Genomic DNA, 24,431 nt, shown 5'->3' on the forward strand with positions numbered 1-24,431 from the left:
GAAAAATAAAAGGGAGAAATTTTAAATATATATGCAAAAATATACACAAATACCATAGACTCATTAAAAGCCTTTAAAATATTTAGTCCATTTGTCTAACATAACAATTCTACTTTTAGTAGTAGTCTATCCTAAAGAATAATAGCAAATTTACAAAGAAGTATACAAGGAAACTAATCCTTGCATCATTTATGGAGTGAGAAATTATTATTAACCACCTAAATATGCAATAATGAGGAAGTTGTTAAATTACGGCTACATCCATATAATGGATTGGTATGTATCTATCTTATATGATGAGGAAATAAGTTTATATTATCTCAAGTTTACAAGGTTATGAAATATCATTAGAGTATGATGGTATTTTGGTCAAAACATAAGAAAAAGCTGCAGAAGATGATACGCCAAGGTATCTTGGACATAAGCTACATCTGAGTGATAAGAATGTAGCAAGGGCTTTGATTTTTTTTTTGCTTCTTTTAGTTTTTTCCTTTTTTTTCAGCTTTATTGAGGTATAATTGACAAATACAATTGTAAGATATTTAAAGTGTACATCATGGTGATTTGATACACCTATACATTGCTTCTTTTCATAAACCTTAATTTTCATCCAATGAGCACATTTTACTTGGGAAACAACAGTAATAATGATTATAATAAAGAGAAAAGGGAAAAAAATGATAGGATTGTTTATGTCCAAGTACAAAGACTAAACTGGAATCTCCCTCTATCACTTGAAGGACTGTTTTTGGCTCATGTGCTTTTTGTTTGCGTTTTCATTTAACACACGGTAAATGTGTTAATTCCTCCATCAAGTCTTCAGATATTCTTCAAAATCATCATTTTCAATAACTGCAAACTATATCAGTGAAGGGGTGTGTCACAAGTAATTAAACCAATCCTCTCTTTTTGAGAATTTAGGATAAGCTTATACATGTCTAAAGATTTACATACATAGCTGATCATTTCCTAAGAACTGACCTCTACATGTAGAATTACCAGATCAAACTGTCAGTCTTTTAAGAGCAGTGATACATGTTGCCAAACTATACTTCAAAAAGGCTGTGCCAATTCATACTCCCACCAACAAACAATATGATAGCATCCTGAGACGTTATTACTATCAACAAATTCCTGATTTGCCAACTGATGAGAAATCTAAAGATCTATGCTATTCTTTGAAATTAGTTTTCATAAAGAAAGCCTTTCAGAACCTAAGAACCTGAAAGACCAACTGAATAAATCATGTTTTTTAATTTAGCTAACTTAATTGTTGGCATAAACTAAATATTATCAAATCCGTGAAGATTAACGGCTGTACTAGTTCCACCCAAGTATAAAGAGACTTTCACAGTTTGTCAAGAGAAACACAATGGCAAGTCACAAACAATGGTAAATCCTTTCTCGTGTTTTCTTTCTCCCTTACCGCATGTCAACAACTCCTGCTTCACCCCTGTGACCGGCTGGGCCTGCAGAGACTTAGGATACACACAGCGCGTGTCACGCACAGTGATGTTCCTCTCCTTCACCCAGCGATGCATCCACAATATGTTACAATCACACAAGAGGTACTCAGTCTGAAATTCTCTGTAACATACAAAATACAAATGAGAGACTTTGGTGAAGAAAATTAAATAGCACTTTTAGTTTATATTGGCTAACGCTCTGGGTGGCGAGCACGCGGTTGCTCACCCTTACCGTGCTTGTGGCGTAGACCACCAACCGGCTATGGTCTCCTTTCCAATGACATGACCTGCAGAGTGTCTGACGCCAGTACTGGTCTTCACTGATCCTGAGACTGACTCAGCTTTTGATCAAAGTTGGTATGTGAACAAAATCTATTCATCATCCCTCATCTATGCAACAAACTCCTTAATCCCAGGGTTCTGGAATACCTAATTCTCGTCCTTTGTGTCTATCAAATTTCTACCCGTTCATCATAAAGCACGTGGCACTAATACTGGATCTTGAAGCCTTCCCCAATCTTTCCAGCATCATTGCCATGTTCTTGGCTTAAACGCCTACACACTCTCCTGTCAATTTTGGCAACATAAAGCAATATATGACTGTTTCACATGGTTATATTCTGTCTCTCTGACCAGAGTGCAAGCTCCTCAACAACGAGGACTATTTCTGACACTTTCTGCTATGCGCCAAATGATACCATAGATGTTAAAAACTTAAGGGATACAGACTCAACCACTCCAAAATATAAAAATATCTCCTACTTGATAGGAAAGAAAACGGAGAATTATCTTCATATAAGGCAAGAAGTTTCATAATTTGGCACTTGGATGCAATAAACAAAGAGGATATACATAGCTTGGGTAGAAGCACAATCATTTCTTGAATACCTGTTTTACAAAGCACTAACTATTCAAGTGCCACATGTTACACTAAGTCTAGCTAACAAAAATAAATGGAGATACTGTCCCTTGTCAACCTGGAGGACATCATGTAATAAGGGGGAACAAAATGTAAATGCAACTAAAATAGTATATAATGTTCTATACAAATAAATCAACAAAGTGCAAAGAGCAAATATAACCATGTGTGCTTCTAATACAGACTGTGCAGTGGCTTCATCTCATTAGTTCTGCCAAAAAAAAGGTGGGGGGAGGGATACAATAAAAGGAAAGTAAACTTAATAAAACAACACCAGAAGGATGATGAGACTGACTTTTAATTCCTAAGCACTAACAGGTAAAAACACTGGCAATTTCTCCCAATTTTTGGATGAAAATACTTCCCACATTCCTGCTACTCAGGGTCTCAAAAGCCAGTTGATTCTTTGCAGTCTATTTCCTAAACTTCACAGAAATGGCTGACTTGAGCCCACTATATATGCCAAAAAGACACGTTTTCACTAAAAAGCAGCCCTCTGGACAACAATGGTAGTGGCACCAAAAAGAGACCAGACAGAGTTTGATCCAATGTGACTCTAGAAATACAGACATATGTCCACCATGATGGTGAGGAGCTAGATGAATGGCTAACCTATTAGCTACAACCCAATGAAAACTGCTAAATGAGACTTAAATGATAGGCCCAGAAGAGGAGAGGAGAAGGGGAGGGAAGAAGAGGGGAAGGGAAGAGAAACAAGGAAGGAGAAGGGAAGGGAGAGGAGGACAGAAGTCAGCATACACTGAATCGAGGCATCTGGTAGAGAAGACATTCTTCACTGGAAAAAAAGAGACTCAATCCCATAAATTATAGACAATAACAATTGGAAAAACATTATATTTAACTGTAATTCCGATGGAAATTAGTATAACATAGTCTGAAATATATTAAGGTTTATCTGGAAATATAATTACTTTCAGAAGTAACTCCTGTACAATCCCGCAGTTAACAAAACTGTGTTGGGGGGTGGGGAGATCAGCCAATTCTACAGCTACAGAGAACTGCATAAATATGATCTTGCACTGACCTCGTAAAGCAGACATTTACATAAACACCTCTAGAAATGTCAGTGATAAGTTGTGAATTCAGTTTGGGGAAGGGGTTCCAGGATAAAATTAAATCCCTAAGGTAGAAAATATCCGTAACTATAAATTTTTCATAAAGAGAGAGATTTTATACTTTGGGGATTTAATTAGTCAAATAACAAAATATTTGCTAATTTGAAAACACAATCAAAGAGAAAGCATTACCAATTTATTTACTCTAAATATACATTAGAAAGATATAGTATTCTAAGGAGAAAATGGTCGTTCCAGTCTGAAACAATATTCTTAAGGTTTATGGTTTGTTTTTCAATGTGAACACAAGCTCTCATGTGAGATTCTAACTTTCACAAGATTTTCCCACTGAAGTCCCTTAAATCATATAATAACTGCTTTTAATTTTCAAAAACTAAGACACATTTATCAAAACAGGAAAAAAAATTCTTACTTACAAAGACCGTAATGAGCCAAGATAATCAAAAGTTCCTTGCGATAATGAAGAAAACAAATTCCCTGAAAGGTTTCTGGAAAAAAGGAAATAATTTTACTTAAAAAAATACTAACAATTATATATCATTTTATACTATCTCATATTTCCTAAAATGTCCTATAATCATTATATAATGTTATCAAGAATTTACGAGGTTGTTTTAAATCTTATAAACAGGGAACAACTAGTAAATATTCTCTCCAAGGTTGAAGAAACTTGTATAGAGCACTAAATAAAATTTAAAAATTGCTGCTACATAAGGATTTTTCTATCAAATATGAGGTAAACCTCAAAGTTACTTTATTACAGTCATGCTTTCATTCCAACCAGAATTACTCCTCGTGTGTTCACTCATTTCAGAAAGCAAAAACTAAAAATCAAGGAAAAGAAATGTATGAAATGATCAGCAGCAGCCACCCACAGTAACTGAGTGAAAAATGTGAGCAGAGTGGAATGAGTCCAGGGTTTAAAATGAAAGACTTGGGATATAAGTCAATGTTGGCCATGGGCAAATAACTTAACCTCTCTCATTTCCCCTCGTATCAGAGGGCATTAATAAATACCTAAACCCTTGCAGAGTTTTGTATGAATAACCCAGAACACCTCATACTACAATTTGAGTAGGTACTCTCATAATGATTTGACAAGTAATTCTTCCACGCTTGACTATGAGCTGCTCCAGGAGAGGAGAGACTTGTGTGTCTTATTTACTGGGGTACCTCTGGCGGCTAGTAACATGCTGGGGTAAATGGTAGGTGCTCAATAATGGTGTCTGACTGTTCAGGATGTGGACCTCACCTTCAGAAGGCTTCTAATACTAAAATGGGATTCAGAGCTCCAGGAAAATGGTAGCATAATCCAACCACCACAAGATCTGTTCTGTGCCTGCTGTAGTATCAAGAATAGATACAATTTAGACCTCGAGTTCTCAAGGAAGAAGTCCTGAGACCTACGAGGAGGGCTGCCTCTCCTCTGGATTCTGGGCTGAATCCTTCAAGTGTGGGAGCAAGTGACAAGGGGGTAGATGGATTCCCCAGTGGGGAGAGGTCAGCTGCTCCTGTGACACTGCAGCAATGTATTCTTGGATGGGAAGATTTGTATTACACAAACGCCAATTCTTCACAAGTCAGTATATAATGAACTTCAGTAAGAACATCACTGGATTGTTTTTTTATATATGTCATAGGATTTTTTTGATATAAAAAGGCTGGATAAAATGATTCTAATGCTCATGGGAGAACTGCCTAGAAACCTAAAGAAAAAAGGATATTTGCAAATTAAAAGAACAATGAAAGAGATGCCCGTTTTTTTTGGCCTATCAAGAGTGGGTACCAAACGCAGATTTTGAGAAGGGTATTGCTGATGGAAGTGTAAATCACCGTAATGTTTTAAGAAAGCAACCTAGATGCAATTAAGATGAAAGACTATACTTTTATGATGCTATCTTATGAGGAATTATATGATTACTGGGATTTGTTTAAAATAATGTAGGCGGGAAGACAAGAGATGGGAGGTATAACAAAACCAAGATTGGCTATGAGTCGTTAAGTGTTGAAGCTGAGTGATGGGTACATGGAGATTCTTTATAGAATTACCTCTAATTTTTTTCCTTAGATGTTTGAAAAATTCCACAATAGTAAGTAGGAAATAAAAATCTATCCTACAAATATAGGATTTAAGTATAAACAAAATAATCGCATCTTACAGGGACCATCAGATTCTAATTATTAGGTACTGTTATTCTGATTATTAGGTATTACTAGGTTGTTTCCCTTGGAAATCACAGAGGAAGGAATCACACTGGAGACACACATGCCATCCTCCCAGTAAATCCCAACACAAACCAGTTCTTCCTCCACTGTTGGAACAGACAGCTCTCTGGCTGAAAACCAAATGGAGTAATTGGCTTTGGTTTGGGGGCCAAAAGAACTTACACAAATTTTAAAACACTAGCACCACACTCCAGCTCTGAGATGCTTACACAAAAAAAACAAAAGGGAACCGAGAATGACAACAGGCCCAGCAAAGTCACTGCTCCCGCATCCTAACAAGCTCACTGAAGAGACTGGCAGGTGAATTATCCACCCACCCCCACTCCCACCCTTTATGTTGTTTCTTACTCTCTCACTTAATTTTTCTTTATTTACTTACTTTTTGCTAAACAGGTATATTTGAATTCCTGTAAGTTAAGCGTGCATGATGCATCATCTGTGTATATATGGGGTGATTACCAGGGCAGATTTGTTAAAGGAGGGGAAAATGCAATCAAATGAAATCTCCTTCAACATAGGAACAACTGACTACATTATAATCTGTTCTATACTTGGAATATTTTGTAGCTATTAACAAGCATGAACTAAAATCAACATGTACTCTCTTGAAAAGATATTAACGATATGTCGGTAAAATTTTTTTTTAAGTAAATTGTTGAGTACAGCGCATTTTTAAAGCTCTGTATGTACGGCTATACATCTGTAGGGGCAATAGAAAATCTGAAAATATACACCAGATAGTTAATACAGGCTATCTCAGGGTGATGTGTCTGAAGTGATAGAGGGGAGATTTAACTTTTCCTTCATATCTCCTTATGGTTTTATTACTTACTAACATCAATAATTTTTTAATTGTATAAAGAAAGTTCTTCTAAATATCACTCATCTATTATTTCTGATAGAAAAATATTAAAGGTATAATTCTTAGGGAAAAAATACAGGTTTTAAATTGATCGAAATTTGTAAAAAGAAAAAAAAAAAGGAAAGCTTTTGGTTTGTTGATCTCCTGACAGTTTCTCTGTAAATTAGCTTTCTAAGTGAAGGACAGAGACTTCACAGAAGTCCTTTGTTTGTTCCCCATCTTTGGTCTGCTGGTTATCTCCAGTGTTCAGGTGGGAAGCTCAGGGACATGGCTTCACTTCTCAGGGACAGTTCTTCCCCGAACTTCTCTATCAACAAAGGCAGAGATCAATACATAGAATTAATCAATTTTACCCACCACATCCATGTTCACTGAAGCCTCTGGTATATTTAAAGAAAGTTATTTCTGAAATCTTAACCTAAACCTCCAAAGCCAACACTTGTTTCAAAACGCTGAGAAGTCTGGGTGAGAACACTGTAGGCTGTCTGCCAAGGCCTCATCCAGGCCCTAAGGGGGCCTCGATTCCAGCCTCCTGGGCTAAGAGGCCCAGTCAGTCCGAGATCCCAGGATCCTGGGTGATCCAGAGTTCAGCTGAACAGGTAGCAGAGGACATAGCTGCCATGGTGATCCACCTAGACTCACTTCTTTTGCATACTTCCTCTTTTGGGTGGGAGACAATAAAAGGGAGCTCTCAAATTCCTAATCTAAGAAATGTACTACAAGTCCCATTAATAATCAGATTCTTTTGTCTTCTTGCTAGATAGAGAAAATGCTGTTCTCCATGTCTGAAACACAGATTGTTATGAGCCTTCACAACCAGCATACAGCCTGGCTCAGAGAGCCTAGAAATCTGGAGGACTGCAGCAGCTCATACAGAACGCTTATCCAAAGTTTCTTGATCTATAGCTCTAGAATTAGGTTAACCCAAACTATTATAAGCAACTCCATTGCAATGCATTCCTGAATGTTAAGAAGCTCCCTCAACTGCCAACTGTGCCAGTATTTAAAGGATATAAGTCAGGTATATTTCCATATATGCCATAGACTATTGCATTTAAAAGAGCCATATTAATCTATTACTGCAGGGCCTACATAATCATCTCACTCAAATCTCAAAGTAGAAAACTTGGTAGTGCCATTTTTATATTTTAATGATTCATCTGGATAAATGTCCATTGTGTTCCATGACCAGTAAATTCTCACAAGTATCAGAGAATTGGTAAAAACTTAAGAGACAACCCAAGCTCTAAGACTTCCCCAAATTTTAGCTTTTGGGGCAGGAGGCAAAAAAATATAGTAAGAAAATAGTATCTTGCCCTAATGTAAGCACTGTCCCAGCCAGCTCTTCTGCCTAAATAACATTTGCTGATGGGTCAAAAATCCCTAGGCCAAAGCTATAAATCCATCAGGAACTAAAGTCAACATTAACAGTAGACTCCAGACTCTTTTTCATTACTTGAGTCATAGCTATCCAAAACTCTAACAAAATTTTCCTTCATAAATGCCTCATTTTGCCAATTCTTATACAATCCTCAAAACGCAAAATATGAAACTCGCAAGAAGAGATAATAAAAGCATTGAAATAAAATTGCAATCCAGTTACAAAAAAGAAAAATGCAATTGACTTAAGTACTTTTAAATTATGAGTAAAGCTGTATGCCAAATCAATCTTCTATTTAAAAACATAAATTCGGCCATATATCTTTCCCCCAAAATTAAAGGGCACACTGACAAATACCTCAAGTTTGCTAAGAAGCAATACTTTGTTCTACTCTAACAATTGAAGTCCCCTCTCTGACTGTATAAATAAAATAATCTCACTATTTCAGCCCCTACTAGCTTTTTCCAAGTAAACGAGTGAAAGAGAAGGAACATTCTAAAAAGCTACAGAGAGACAGGATCAGGCACAGGAAATCCTTATACTAGAACTTCTACCCTAAATCCCAATCCCTAAACCCCTACTCCCAGACTGCTCTTCTTTAAAACATGATTTTATGCCATTTTCCCACAAAAATGTCTCTCAGTGGCTTCCTATTGTTGAATGAGTTCTAAGCCTCTGTCTGCTTTTCATACACTCCCATATAAAGCTCTATTATAGCTAACCGGCTTTATTTCTAGTTACAAACAGAGCCTCTTCATTTTAAAAATAAAATGAAAATATATTTGATGGCTCGTACAAAGTTCTGCATTTATTTTATACTAAACTATAAGAGATAAATAGATATACATAATTCAAATCTTAATTAATCCTTAAAATAACTTTGACGTACTACTAATCCTACTTTACAGATGAAAAACAGAAAAGTTAAACAACTCACCCAAAATTACAAGGCCGGTGGCATGATTCAAATGGTCATTTCACTAATAAATGAAATAAGGCCATGATTCACACCAGCCTTTTCTCTTTGACAAACTGGCCAGGCTCTTTCTTCCATCTCCACCCATCATTTGCTCAGCCTCTTTCCCTTTCTAACGATTCAAATCTGTGTAATCTTCTGGACCATCAGCTCACGTTTTAACCCTTCCAAGAAATTTTCCAAGACTAGCAAAGCTTTTGTTCACATCTCTCAATATGGACATGTTTTCTGGGGCATAGACTACATCGTGTGTCTGCATCTATGAGTATGTGTGTGGGATGGGAGGGGGAGTATAATAATACTACTACTAATAATGTATTATTATGTTCTGATGGCGCTGTACCTCCATAATTAAATTTCCAGCTCCTTATTCCCTACCACTTCTACAACCTCTGCAGTTGCTACTTAAATACTAAACATCTAGGTGTTCATAAATATTCGGTTACTGGTTCAAATGCTTCCTTTTAATACGAAAAAAAGATGTACTTACAGCCTAACCAGGTTGGTGAGTCCTCGAAATATGTCTGCATTCAGGCATCCTATTCGATTGTTTGTCAGGTCCCTAAGGGGAAAAAAGTGTGTTCAATTAGTTCTCTTGGTTAATGAAGGTCTCATACATTCAATATTCAAGAGTAGCACCCAGGTATCATACAAGGTATCATGCTTTTCAGCATCTCTGAGATATTTATCTACCTCAAGTGTAGCATCGAGGGGAACTAATGCTTGCTTTCACTTACTTCTGGTGCACACAGACTAACTGCTGTTTAATTAGTGCCCTCTATATTTCAAGTACTTACTCTTTTACTCCGTAAAATGACTCAAGATAAAATTGGAGTAGTAAAAATGAGACTGAATCTCTCTTATTAGCTCTGATACAATTCCGAAGATGATCCACACAGTTGATGATGCTGGGGAAGGTGGGAACAGAGCCCAATCCAGCAACATCTAACAGACAGTGGATAAAAGAGCAAATTATCAAAATGCTGGAACTTTTATTTCCTCAAGAACATCTGAAATATAATACTTTCTAACTTCATTCCTTAAGTACTCAAAAGTTTTGACTGTAATGAAAAAACAACTGAGTTAGCTTTTACTTCCCAGATCTATCATTTAGTCTCCAAGCCAAATCACTTTAACAGTATCTAGGTAATGGCCCAATTATTTCTTCCAATCACTCCTAACTTCTTATAGTTCCTATCAAATGTTATTTTCTAAATATGTATTTTTCTTCTCCTCAACCCACGAAGAGGGTTTTTTCCTTTTTATCTCTGTAAAATGTTTAGTAAATACTTTATTCTTTCTTCACTATTTTTCCTCACAATTAAGACAGTGAACACAATTTTACATTTTAATCAGGAGATTATATTTTAATTGGGAGATAATAATTGAAATTTTCCATAACCTTCAAATAAGATAGCATGGCTTTCATCATTTTTCATCAGTAGACTTAGTAAACTATATACATACAAGAAAACCCTAAAACAATGAATCTTCATTTTTATCAGTTCTTACGTTTGGAATTATTCATCACTTTGAATTTTGATAAAAGAATTAGAACAAGCTTTCTAAACCAAACTTTCAAAAATATTTTTATCACATTTTCTTCACTGTCCATATTATTCTCCGTAATGGAGAAACACACATTCTTTGCATTACACTCCGAGTTACTCTTCAGAAAAACAATTTGCACCACCCATTTCTAAAATAAAACTGTTGGATTCTAAACGGTATACTTGGCAATGATAGAAAATGTATTAGTCTGACCAGGAATTATAAGGACATAGCATTTGAATCAAGTTGCTACTCATCAGGTTTTTCCCTTAGATATTTCACAAGCCACCTTAGGTAATCCCCGTGTTCCATAATTTCACAGCTCTGCCTTCCCTTTCTTATGGCAACTTTTATAAAAGAATCTTAAGCTGTACAATCTTTATCTGTGCTTGCTATTCTCCAGCTCCAGTCCCACAGAATATTAAAGCTAAGTATTTAATCGTGTGGAACTTTTTTTTTATTCCAGTTGATTTTCCTTTTATTTCTGGGTTTTACTGTTTAAGAAAATTAGGCATCATCTGTGAAGTGTTGCTTAAACAAGCACGTCTGGGCTCTATTCATTACCTTGTCGCAATTCTGAGCTTTAAATGGTGTAATTACCACTGATTCTGTAGGAAACAATTTCATTATAGCTATATCTATTTAAAATAGTATTTCGGTATTGACAATGGGTTTTCATTTGGATTGAGAATCAGCTTGAATTTGTTGATAAAGCAAAAGAGAAACTGAATGGGTCTAGGTTTTACCTACTTCTGGTAGTTTTTTCTGCAGAAAGCCACTTAATCTTCCTGATTCAAATTATCCACGAAATAAACGCAAAGACACAGTACACTTACAAGAACACTTTACATGGGGCTGTTGAGTGAGATGCACAATTGAAATGCATGATTTAAGGCCCATAAGAAAAAGTGACTATATCTATAAGCAACCAGCAAACACTACGACTGCAGAATATCTTTATATCTCATTAAGTTTACATATAGGACTCTCAGCTTGCAAGTTGTAAACCATAAGTTCAATTACAAGTCAGCTGTTTAAGAATATATTTTCTAGTGGGAAGAACATTATAAATGGGAATCACCTTGCTAGGCAAGAACACAAGAGACTACTTAATGTGTAATGCAATGAAAAAATGCCAAGGCAATGCCCAGGACAATATTAGTTATTAAATTAAATGCTACTGCACAAGGATTTTTCTTTTTACTTATTTTGGATGGAAGTACTTGAGAAAGTATTTACTGAAGGATAAAGAACTAGATGGAGAACCTAAGATATTCTGTAGTATCCTTAAAACATTCTGATAAAACTGCTTTTTACTAACAGTCAAGTTTCCTTCACCCTCTATCTCAAACATGGAGATGTTATCAGCATTAATCTTCCTATTACCAAAAAGCTGTGAAGACAATGGTGTGGATCACAGGAGAGAATAAGTGGTCTTGTTTGGCAGTAGGACATCACACCTCTCCCCTTGGGAAAAAACGCTGGAAGGAAAAATATTCTAAAGTTCTCAAACTTGAGCATCAGAATGACTGGGAGGGACGGTTAAAACAAAGATGGTCCAGCCTCAGCCCCAGAGCTCCTGACGGGGTAGGTCTAGCACCTACACTCCTGCTTCCTACTTGAGGACACATGTCCACAAACACAGCTTCCAACTGACCCCTCCAAGAAGCATGGTAAGCGACAGCAGTGCTGACCACTGCTGAGCAGCACAAAGGAAGCGACTGTTATAAATCAAGCCCACTTAGCTGCTGCCCTCTACTCCCTCATGGTTCTGTTTCTGGAAGCGCAGGTAGCTGGTTTACGGGCACGTTCCACACCCCTGCCAGTGTCAAGATGGCTAAGTCCTAACTATTTCCAAGACTCTCAGCAGTTAAACTCTAGTTGTTGCTCCATCTCTCTGTAAGGAGATTCCAAGTCCACATCCAGGCTCTTGGTCAGTGTACACGATTCCACTCGACTGCAAACCCCTCAAGGGGTTCCTGAGTTACCTTTGATCTCTGGAGCCTGGCTCTCTGTTGGGCACACAGGATCGACTCAATTTTTGTTTAACTGAACTGACGCTGATCACTGTCTTACCACTTTGATTATGTTGTTATACCTGGTTGATACCACTTTTCCTGAACTCCAAACCGAACTCTAATCCTTGATCCACTGCAACTCTGATGCCTACCTAATGCCCACCCCCCTCCAACTCTTATCTTCCTTATCTGGAACTCCAGTCTCCATGAATACCACTGACCTCCCCCAGACAGGCCAGTTTGCTGACTTGCTTCATTTAAAATACCAAAGGGCAGAGTGAATGGAGAAGAAGAAACCTGATTAGCAGCAAGATCTCCTCCAGACATCCCTGGGCTTCCCTGGTGCACAAAGCCTGAGGGAACCAATGAGCCACCATCCCTCCCTCAACAAAAATTATGGTAATAAAATCCCCTACTACAGAGTCTGAGTGGAATTTTAAATAATTTTAAAGATGAAGAGAGAATCCTTTAACTCCTACTATGCTTAATCTTCCAGAATTCTGAAGCTTAAGACTGCCCAACAGAAGGAACTGAGGAGAAAGCTTCAGATGATAAGCTTTAGAGGAAAGATAATTTTACTTGCAAAAGTAATATTTAAAAAATATGCAAAAAGAGTATGGCCAACTTTTAGAACTGGATCTGACTATAAAAAAGAACAGGTTTTGAATGATAGAACAATAGACACAAGATGTCAAAAGCATTAGGACGGAAAGTCAGAGTCAACATTTACCTAAGTCATGGCATGATTTACAGCAAACATAGCTGGTTCTATTATACAAACAACACAGAAAACAAATAAGACATGAAAATACTCAGGTACCTTCAACAATTTAAAAAAAAAACTTAAATAAGAAGAAGCCATGATACAATGAATAAAAACAAGAGACCGGGGCCAGCTGAAAGGTTAACTGTTAAGAAGAATGAAAGCACGGAGCGGGTCTTGTCCCACTACCTTTTGTCCCTGGTTCTTTGTACTTAAGTGGTTTCTCCATATTGCCACCAGAAATATTCTGAAACACAAGTGTGATCCATTTTCAAAAAGTTCTGCTAGGCCCCCATGGTCTAAGGAATAGATTCGAAATTCTTTAACATGGCAGTAGGTCATCAAAAGCCTATTCCCTCCCTGACCAGCCTTAACTCCCTCCATTCTTTTCTCCCTTTCTACTTTACGCTCTGGACAGAGAAATAAACTATTGTCCCAAGAGACATGTTTTTTCACACCTATGTCCACTCTGCTTAGAATATCCTTCCTGTTATTCTTCAACACGGATTCATCCCTCAGGAGCAAGGTCAAATCTAAAGGGAGTCTGCTCTCATAGCAGGCCATTCCCCTCTCAGGAGGTCCCTCCTTTCCCTGGCAGATTACGATTATCATGTAGGATGTATTTTCAATATCTATCTATTTGCCCCTAAGAGTCTGTGAGCTCTGCCGAAGATGTCCGAGTACGGTAAGCAGCCAGCACTTAACAAACGCCTTTAGAAGGAAGAAAGGATGGTGGGACCGTCCACAAGGCTTGAGCATGGGGTTACTTCTCAAACACAAGCACACTTTCACAGCAATTGTGAAAAAAGCATAATAAGGAGAGTAGAGAAATTGTTTAGCTTTGGAAGTAAGAAAAAATGGTCTTTAGGTTTTGAAATAATAATACATAGATAAAATATACATGAAAACAGCAAGACTGTAAATCATTAATAGAAAGGGGCCTCAATTTATAGGGCATTTACAACAAATATAGTTTGAATGCATTCATTACTTGAAAATCATCTATAGACTTACATCTGGCAAAGCCAATACAGTAATGATTTTATTAGCATGAGAGAGACAGAACCATCTACCCCCAACAAATCAAATTACTGTACAAATTAACCACCTTCTAAGCTACTTATACTAAATACTCTGTTTTTCTATCATGGACCTGGCCAAGTGAACCTCTAAAACTTGTTAAAAACCCAGTTTTTATTGTGTTAAAGCTTACAGTAGGTTAACAGTTACTTATAAAAGGAGCAGTAAAAACTCATAAGAAAGCAATTCAAGCACTTACAATCTTTTTAGCGACGACAGTCCCCAAAAGGCACCTGGATCTATACTACTAATAAGATTGTTCCGGAGGTCCCTGTTAAAAATAAAATAAAAGTTATTCACACATCAACATTGTAACAAACATTCAGGCACACTACACTTACCTGCTATATAGAAAACGACGATAATAATAACGGGAGGAGACTGAAGCCAAAAAGGTTATGCCAAGATCACCCCAGTAGTAAGTGGTAGAGCTAGAATTCAAATTCGAGAATCTGGCTCTAAAGCTATTTGTTTCGGTCAACATAAGAATAAAAGGCAAATGTCAAGAAAAGATATGTGTGTCCTAATATTATTCAAATTCAAAGTTATCACTAAACTACAATCTTCTACATTATTTCTACAATTTCTTCCTTAGTATGCTATACTTTAGTTATCAAAACAAATCAGTGACTGTATTTGTGACAATAATAACTAAATCAATACTTTTTTTTTAAACCACCTTCAAAAATATACACTCTGAAATTCTCGTCATTTGGTTTTTCATACACTTCCCCTTGGGTTTCTATGGTTAGGTTTTCTATAAAATAAAAATGTGATAATTCACAATTTACAACTCAAAGCAAAGACCCATCAGCCCCCTATGCAACGGCATCTGATAGCGGTCAGAATTTACTCCCATTCTCAAGTGTGCTGGCCCGTCCATGTCAGCACACTACCACTGGGGGCAGCAGTGAGCGTCAGAGCCACATCCCTCCACCAGTGTCGACTTGCGCCACCTGCTAAGGCTGCTGCTCTCCTCTGGGCACCAGGGCTCAGCTGGGACTCTTTAGTCGCCCCATACAAGTGGTCGGCTAGCCCTCTGTAGAGAGGTGACAGTGCTACAGGAGCGCTCAGAAGCAGAACAGTGGCCCATTTCCCCTGACCACATTCCAGCCAGTGGCTGGCCCACGCTTCAGCTTTGCCAGACACCTGAGGCAGGCCCGTTTATCAGGACCCAGTTTTAGCCTTGCCCACTGAAGTCTGGAGTGGCCTCTGGTCATCTCAGGGCTCCTGAAGTCAGACCGTGAACAGAAACTCTTTCCAGCTTCTCTTCTCCTGGGAGTCTTTACCTAACAATGGCACCACTGCCTCTTCCACGTGTAAGCTTCTGACATCATCCTCATAATTATACACGGCGTAGGGATGCACACAGGGTTGGTGAAACAATGCAGAAACGCAGAGCAACAGTCAACACAAACCCAGGGTAGCAGGTACTCCACAGGTTCTTCTATCCCTTACTGTAGTTGAGACTTAAAAGGCCTTGCTGGAAGTAGATCCTGGACCACTGGCACCATCTCTTATCACAACACTGAGGTGACATGTCTCTGGGATCTATCATAACTATTGCTCCATCGTGGGCATTTCAGCCCATGCCCGACAGTCTAAATTACATAGCAAAAAATCCTCCATTTCTTCTCAAACCCCTCCAACTCAGAAAGCATCTGACTTCCCTTGTCTACTGGTGCTTAAGAAAAGAGCTCCAAGGAAGTTCTACCGCAGTGAGCACAGTGCCATGTTTTCTGCTATCCAATTAGGGAGGCACATCAAATTTTACTGTCCTACCAGCTAATGAAAACTAACTGTTGTATGGCCTGCTTCATAACATGCTATTTTTTCCTAACAGTTCATTCTAACTATCAATGTAAACAAATTACAACTTTAGGGTTGGTTTCTGGCCAAGTTTCTTGGAAATTTCACAAATACATCCTGATGAGATTGGCCCTCTGCTCAGCACAGTGGTAGTCAGTCATTTACTGTAAGCCCAGCATTCTATTTTTTTCTTTTGGTGAGGAAGATTCACGCTGAGCTAACATCTGTTGCCAATCTTCCTCTTTTTTTGATTGAGGAAGATTAGCCCTGAGCTAACATGCGTGTCAGTCTTCCTCTATTTTGTGTGTGGGTTACCGCCACAGCGTGACTGACGAGTGGTGTAGGTCCGTGCCCGGGATCAGAACCCGTGAACCCCAGGTTGCCAAAGCAGAATGCACCAAACTTAATCACTATGCCACAGGGCCGGCCCCCCAGCATTCTTGATGTGTCATTGACACTGTGGCTTCCCACCCTATCCATGCTGTTTAATACATGGTGATAGAGATTGATTAGAAATTCTCAAGAATGCTTCTCTGAAGATGCAACCTGTGAATCCTGTGCATGTCCTGCCCTCAGCAAATCCTGTTCTGCCTCTCTCATGTCTTACTCCCGTTCTAACATATCAGGCATTCTTCTTTGGCTAGGGGTAGAGCTGTAATTCCACCTACCTCCCCAAATAAGAGCCAGATTTTTCTAAATAAAACTGAACCCCCTGGTACTTGGCAATTCTTTAAAAAAGGAAATGACTATTAAACACAGTATAAAATCTATGCTCCACTTACCATTACTACACAAGTATTTCATTGATCAGAACTCAGATTTATATTCCACAAGAACACAGCTTTGTCAATGCTGGTAGCTGCCTCTAAGATATCTTATAAATAAAGTAACTGAAAATATCTGAAAAGGCCAGGAAGCTTCATGAAATATATTTCGATGATAATAAAAGTCTTAGAAGATATTCAGGTAAACTCACAAATCCCACCCATCTCTCTGGATTTTCAGCCATATTTTAAGTTCTCTTCTTAACTATGAGTAAAAAAGATGGCCCTTGGTGTAGCTATTTCAACAGAAAGAGAAAAATTATGCAGAGAATAAGTTCCCTGCTATAAACATCACAGCCCCAGCATCCCTTATCCCAAAACACCTGCCCGGGGCCCAAATAGCTGCCGAAGCTGATGCTGACAGCAGCGCCCACACTCGCTGTTCCTCGACATGCACCTCTCCCTGGCAGGCCTTCCCTCGGCCAGCTCCTAGGAGCCACTCCAGGAAAGTCAGAAGTAAAGGGCGTGAGTGGCCCTGGGAAGAGCCCTCAGCCCATGGGGAGTGGAGTAGGAGACTATTCTAGCTTCCGGTGGGATGAGGGGTCTGAGGTATGTTCCACACTGGCTCCCAGTGGTCCCAAGTCCCAACAGCCTGCAGCAGGAACTGCTCACTAAGGCACCACATGTTGGCTTCCTTCCCTTCTTCTCACTGTCCCACTCTCTAATACAAGAGCCTTCTGGAACCACCTCCCAAATAAACCACCTGATTCATAGCTCAGAACCTGCTTCTGGGAAAACCCAGGTTAAGACAGCGACCCAGCAATATGAACCCACCAGCATCCAGGTCAAGTATTAACACCCAGTGCAGGGACCTAAGGAGATTTCACCTCCTCCATTTTAAGGGCAAATAGAAGAAACGGAAAGAAGTCATTGAAAAATTCAAAAATTAAAGGATGGGGGAGGTGAGGAAGGGGAGCAATTATGAAAGATTCCAGAATTTAAGAATAACAGCTATGATTGTTATCAATTATTCAACGTTAGTCACTGTGCTAAGCATAGTTTGTTTATATTTTTGAAGCCTCCTCTCTTGCTTTAGGAGGAAGCAACCCTACTTTTCCCACAGACCATACGATACAAATAGCACCCCAAAATTCCCAACACCACACCTCCAGGTGTGGCACTTGATCAGCCCCTGTCCAGATATTTCAAATACCCTGGCCTTAGTAACTGGCACGATTACATGACCCTGGTCTAACTAAATCTAGGACCTGGAAGTAGGAGATGGATGGGAGACAGGGAGCAGCCGTTGTCATTGGTTTGATTACAGATCAAGAGGTAAACTTGGAGCTGTTATTGACCCTCTTGCTACCATGACAGAAAAGCCTGTCTAATGAAGCCAACAGAGAGAAAAAGAGAATAAATGCTGAGTCCCTGGATCCAGCCAAGCCTGAAGTCCACCTCTAATTGGGCTCCTCAGTTACACAAATCACTAAATTCAATGAGCTAGTGGCAGATACTTATCATCCCATTAACATGGCACAATCAATCCTTGGAGATATTATCATTGCTTCATATGAGGAAATTCATGTGCATAAAGATTAAGAAATTTGGCCAAGTCCTTTCTGTTAATAAGTGGCCACGCCAGAAGCCGGGATTGAAACACATCTTTCTGAATGACAGCAAATGCAGAGACTTACTAAAGGAACCAAGTAAATTTAGAGCAAGAGGGAGACAGATAAAGCAAACACACTCAAAAGTTGGTCTGATTAAATCAAGCTGCCAGAGATATCGTTCTTTCAACTTCTCTATATGTTTGAAAAACTTTATAAGCAGAAAAAAATGATCACACGTGGTAACGTCCAGCCTTCCAACTATGTCTCAAAGCCCTCCACCTCTCTTTCCTCCTCACCGCCATCACCCCAGCCCAGGTTATAAACCACACTGTTCCTACTTGTGCCCTTGCTTCTCTCATCCATTCTCCGTGTAAAGGGATCTTTCTAAACGTAAACCTGATTATATCTCTGCACTGGTTAAAACCCCCAAAAGCTCCACGGTCCCATCAGAAGAAAGTTCAGACTCTTGAAAGTAACGTACAAGACTCTCCGTGGCACTGGCCTTGCCCATCTTTCCTACTGCATCTCTCACTTCCCATTCTTCCCAACACCTTCCTTTAACACTCAATCTCTCTCTCTCCATATATACTAGTCATATGCCAAGAACTTTCTAGAAAGTCCTATTTGTCTCACCTCTACACCTCTGCACATGGTTTCCTGTCCTTGACACACATCCCTATCTCCTCTATCCCACAGCCTCACCCCATCCTGCTTCTCTTGGCTAACTCCTATTCACCTGCAGGCCTTGGAGTAAACACCACTCCTTCCTCCAGAAAAATGCCTCTGAACAACAGTGCCCTGTGCTTCATGGCCCTCATCACACTGTCCTCTGCTTAAACTATCTTCACCGAGAGACCAGAACTTTCACAACGGTAGGGTTCACACCTGTCTGTTCAGTGAGAGGGAGAGACACTCAATGTATAGAAGGTGGACGGACAGTGCAATGGTCTGAATGTCTGTGCCCGCCTCCACATTCATATGTTGAAATCCTCACTCCCAAGGTGATGGAATTAAAAGGTGGGGACTTTAGGAGGTGATTAGGTCATGAGAGCAGGGACCTAATGAATGCAATTAATACCCTCATGAAAGAGATCCCAGAGAGCCCTCTCATCCCCTTCTATCATGTGAGATTACAGTGAAAAGACGGCCAACTAGGAAGTGGTCCCTCACTGCCAGCATCTTGATTTTGGGCTTCTCAGCCTCCAGAACCGTGAGAAATAAATGCTTGCTATTTATAAGCCACCCAGTTTATGGTATTTTGTTATAGCAGCCAGAATGGACTAAGATGATAAATGAATGAAAAAGTAAACCATAGTGAGAGACAGAATTACATTACTTGACCTTTACTATAAAAACTTATGGTTAGGGGCCGGCCCCGTGGCTTAGCGGTTAAGTGCGCGCGCTCCGCTGCTGGCGGCCCGGGTTAGGATCCCAGGCACGCACTGACGCACCGCTTCTCCGGCCATGTTGAGGCCGAGTCCCACATACAGCAACTAGAAGGATGTGCAGCTATGACACACAACTATCTACTGGGGCTTTGGGGGGAAAAAATAAATAAATAAAATCTTTAAAAATAACTTATGGTTAGCCACATAATCATTAGGATATTCACAAAGTCAGACAATGTAGAGACTGCGGCCTCTCATTCATAACCATCGACATTTCTCAATAAAGGCAGAGGGTCATGATGTCTGCAATTGACCTTTAAACAATTCAACAAACATATGTATGTGTAGGCAGATTCCAACATAAAGAAAAACAATGACTACAAATTGTTAATGATTACTGACTCTAGGCAAGTGAATTGCCAAGATAGGAGATTACTACATTATTCTTCCAATTTTTCTGTATATTTGTAAAATTTTCATAATAAAAATTATTTTTTGTCCCTAACTTTTTAAGTCCCAGGAAGTACAATTAATCTTCAGGTCCGAGTTATTAGTTCCTATCTCCCACTCCCTAAGTGACCCCAATCTTACATCTCAAAGAGATGGGAAGATTTTAGGAGAAAATCCAGTCAGTATGTTTTTGACTTGTATTGCAGAAGCAAAAAGCTCTGCAAATAGAAATATATAATGTCAGTTCCCCTTGTTTAAAACATGTTTCCCTTTTCAGATTTTAAACAGCCTCTACAACAGGAACTGATTTAGCTAAAGCAGTACATAAATTTGTGGTCAGTGACATACTGCATGTGTTTCTACAAAATACCTCTCATGAATAACTGAGTGCCATAATATGATTTAAAGACACACCTTTTCTTTAATAATAAAAAATCCTTGACATATTATATAATATTTAATAACAGCCATATTAATCAGGCATTGCCAAAGGATATTTACAGTCATTTTTCTCTCATTTAACTTCCCCCCTCACCAACTCAGCTTCCCTTGCGAACGTGAGTCTAACTTTAGGATGGATAACTAAATCTGAATACATCGGATCATTAAAACATAAATGAAAAGGCGCCCAAGAATTGCTTAAACAAAACTAAAGGAATATTTTAACAGTTCTTGGTAAAAGAGCCAACTCCTTTAGGAAAGATTACGAAGTGTATCTGGTAAGATGCTTTTTAACTGCAAGTATCAGAAATCTTCACTTCAAAAGGCTTCAACAATGAAAATAATTCTCAGGCACGACAGGAAATCAAGAAGTAGAGCAGCCTAAGTGGTTGGTTCCATCCATCTCTCAGATCCGCCTTTCTCAGAAGGTCAAATCTGCCTTCATGCTGACCCTCAATCACGATATGACATCCCAGGTCCAGAAATCACCTCCAAGCGCCAAGTCATGAACACGAATGGAAACTCTCTTCTTGTATCTCCTTAGGAGCTAGGAAATCTTTCTCTAAGCCCCACAGCTAACCACCCTTCATTTCTTATCGGCTAGGAATGGCTCTGTCGATCGCTAGGAGGAGACACTGTGGTGATCCAGACCCATCTTTTGGGGGGGAATGAATGTTGGGCAGTCAAACATATTGACCACTGTGCAATTCTAGTGTCAGTAATCAGAATACATGAGGGAGTCGTGTCACTGAAGACTGACAAATATGTGACACAACACAAGAATTACATACTATAACATTAAAAGGGAAGATGGAAGAAGGGAGGAAGGAAGGATAAATGGGTGGATGGATGAATGGATGGATGACAGATATAAAGGTCTCAATTCTAAATCAGTCCAAAACATCTAAAAATATAAAAAATTGAGGGGAAAATTTATAGGAAGTATAAATTATAGAAAATTCTATCTTTTAATAACAGTATTAATTATTTTGCACTCTAGGTCAAGGGAGACCACTATTACACAAGTTTAGCAGCTTAATACCACGAGCCTTGGACCATCAAAGGGTCCAAAACATTGATTTCCTGGAAAAAGCAAAGACCCCTGGTTTATGTGACAGCAGGGTCTATGTACTCTTCCCGCGGATGTCTTCTCACCTCATTCCCTCCTCTCCTCTCCCACAGGTCTGTGTGCTTCTCCTCGGGGAGACGTCCCTGCCCAACTAAAACTAAGTGCCCCCTCAGCCCACACTGAAGCCCACACTCCCCATCCCGCTTTGTTTTGCTCCCGAGCACTTACCACAATCTAACATCTTCCATACATTTTCTTAGTTATTTTGTTTATTGTCTGTTTCCTCTATCGCTACACTATAGACTACACGAGGGGAGAGACCGTAAGCTGCATGTTTGGTTCCCTTGAACAACGCCTAACACACATTCACTCTCAGACGCTATTTGCTGAATCAATGACCCTCACCTTATTCATCCGACCAGCAGCATCTGATGCTTGACCCACCCCCACCTCTTCCTCTTCTCACACTATACTTTCTCCTAGGCAGTCTCATCACCACACACCGCTTTAATTTAAGTCTCCAGACTCAAATCCGTATCTCTAGCCCAAACTTACCAGTCCTGTGAGTTCCCGATTACATACACAGCTATCTAACTCAACATCTACATCTGGACCTCTCACAGCCACGCCAAAAGTCAACACAGCCCAAGTTCACCACAGCATGAGAAACTCCACTCTGCGCTTTAACAAGCCCCAGGGGATTCTGATGCACTTCAAGTTTGACAACCACCGGCCTCGACTAGGGCACTGGTCTCTCAACAGAGATTACAGCTTTAAATTATCTTAGACCTCACATGGCTCCCTACTTCCACCTTACCCCAACCCTTCATCCCAGCAGCCAGAGTGTCCTCTGATCATAATGGCTCAGAGTAAAAGCCAGCGTCCTTACAATGACCTACAGTGCCCTCTATAATCTGGCCCCCATCCCTCTCTGACCTCACTCTGGTCTCCCTGCTGTTTCTCGAACACAAAAAGCAAGCTTCATAGCACACCCCTCGCACCTACTAGTCCCTCTGCCTATACATAATGTTCTTCTCCCAGCTAACTCATGGCTCAATCCTTCACTCTCTTCTAAGTCTTTGCTTAAATTTTATCCCATTCCACTATCACCATACAAAACTCGCATACATCCACAGTGCTGGCACTCTCAAACTCCACGGCCTGCTGGACACGTGCTTTATCCACAGTACTTACACTATGCTATATATGTGCTGGGTATGTTTATTCTATTTCTCCCCATTAGAACATGAGCTCCATGAGGACAGGACCTTGGCGGTATTCACTAGTGAATCCCAAGCCTAGGACAGTGTGGGCACTCCATAAATATCTGTTGACTGAATGTAAGTCAGCTACATGGGAAAGATTTAACAATAGTTGAGGCAATATTTGTACCAAGGCTTGATATTTGTACCAAGCTGTTTTATGGTTTTAATTAATATGATACAATAAATCTACATCATTTATCCACTGCATGTACTTTTAAAAGAATGCAAAATAATCTTTTAAAAAGGTGGACCAACACTAGGAAACTAGTTTCCAAGATGTCATAAGGATTTAGGTATTTTGTCCTAAAAATAAAAACTCCAAACCCAAAATTAAAGAAAAAATCAGTCTAAATATTTCTATGAAAATAAAAGCACACACTCTGCTACTTTCTTACAACGGTCAAAAGCAAGAACAAATGATGGAAAACAAGGAAGCTCCCAAATAAAAACCAAACATTCAGAAGAACAAATTGGTAGGCCTAAAGAAAAAGGATCCATTCCAGATGGAGTTTGTGGGAGTGTGTGCACCTGGGTCTGTTTTACTCTGTGAAATACTTAATATGTCAAAAAAGAGGGGAGAAAACGAATCCTCTTAGGAAGTCTGTTCTTCAACCCAAAAGAACTGCCAAAGATGGTTTGGCCTCCAGATTTCCCCAATTTCTGGGGCATATTTGCTAGTAAGTTCAACCCAGCTACCCCACTCTCCCTACCCTACTCGACACTTGATTCCATGTGGCTTGGCTACAGTCATTTTAAGGCCACAGCTTTCCAGTTTCAACCCCAGTTGAATAATTCCATTTTCTACTACAGCTTTTTACACCATATCCTATTCTGCCATATTTTTAAGTTGTCTGGTTAATTTGTTCTCATTTTCAGGGGTTTCTAACTAGCCAAATCTGGGTGGTAAACATTTTATTTGGCTGGTTGTGTCTCTTAAGTGGAATTCTTCCAGACAAGGATGTAACTGCAAGTAGTTTTACTTGAGAAGTGACTTGAGCAGGCAGCAGGAAAGTGGAGAAGTGAGACCAGAAAGAGAAGGAAGCAAATAAAAGGTGGATTGCTGAGGAGATCACCACTGTGGTCAATTGAGAATCAGTTGACCGTGGGGAACCGTGGAAGCCAGTCTAGAACACGGCCCAGGGTCGCCCTTGAGAGGAGGAAGCCTGGGTGGTTATCCACCATCTGCTTCAGTCACTGGTTGAGGGATGCTGGGGACAGAAGTGGGTGGGTGGGGTGGCTTTCACTTCAGTACCAGAGCAAAGAAGGTTCTAGGCTCACATGTGGAAGACTCAG

The 24,431-nt window shown here is 39.4% G+C and overlaps 1 protein-coding gene across 2 annotated transcripts in view; it reads right to left on the reverse strand.

The window, feature by feature from the left end:
• The window catches only part of ADGRA3 (adhesion G protein-coupled receptor A3), a 122,252-nt gene that overhangs the window by 60,051 nt on the left and 37,770 nt on the right, over nt 1-24,431 (reverse strand). For both annotated transcript variants that reach the window (XM_058546818.1, XM_058546817.1), the window contains exons 3-6: nt 14,539-14,610; nt 9,418-9,489; nt 3,899-3,970; nt 1,427-1,587 (exon numbers count right to left, since the gene is read on the reverse strand). In XM_058546818.1, coding sequence (XP_058402801.1) covers nt 1,427-1,587; nt 3,899-3,970; nt 9,418-9,489; nt 14,539-14,610 — 377 coding nt within the window. The remainder of the gene's footprint in view (nt 1-1,426; nt 1,588-3,898; nt 3,971-9,417; nt 9,490-14,538; nt 14,611-24,431) is intronic.

Source organism: Diceros bicornis, chromosome 8 (genome assembly GCF_020826845.1).
Source record: "Diceros bicornis minor isolate mBicDic1 chromosome 8, mDicBic1.mat.cur, whole genome shotgun sequence".
Classification (NCBI taxonomy): domain Eukaryota; kingdom Metazoa; phylum Chordata; class Mammalia; order Perissodactyla; family Rhinocerotidae; genus Diceros; species Diceros bicornis.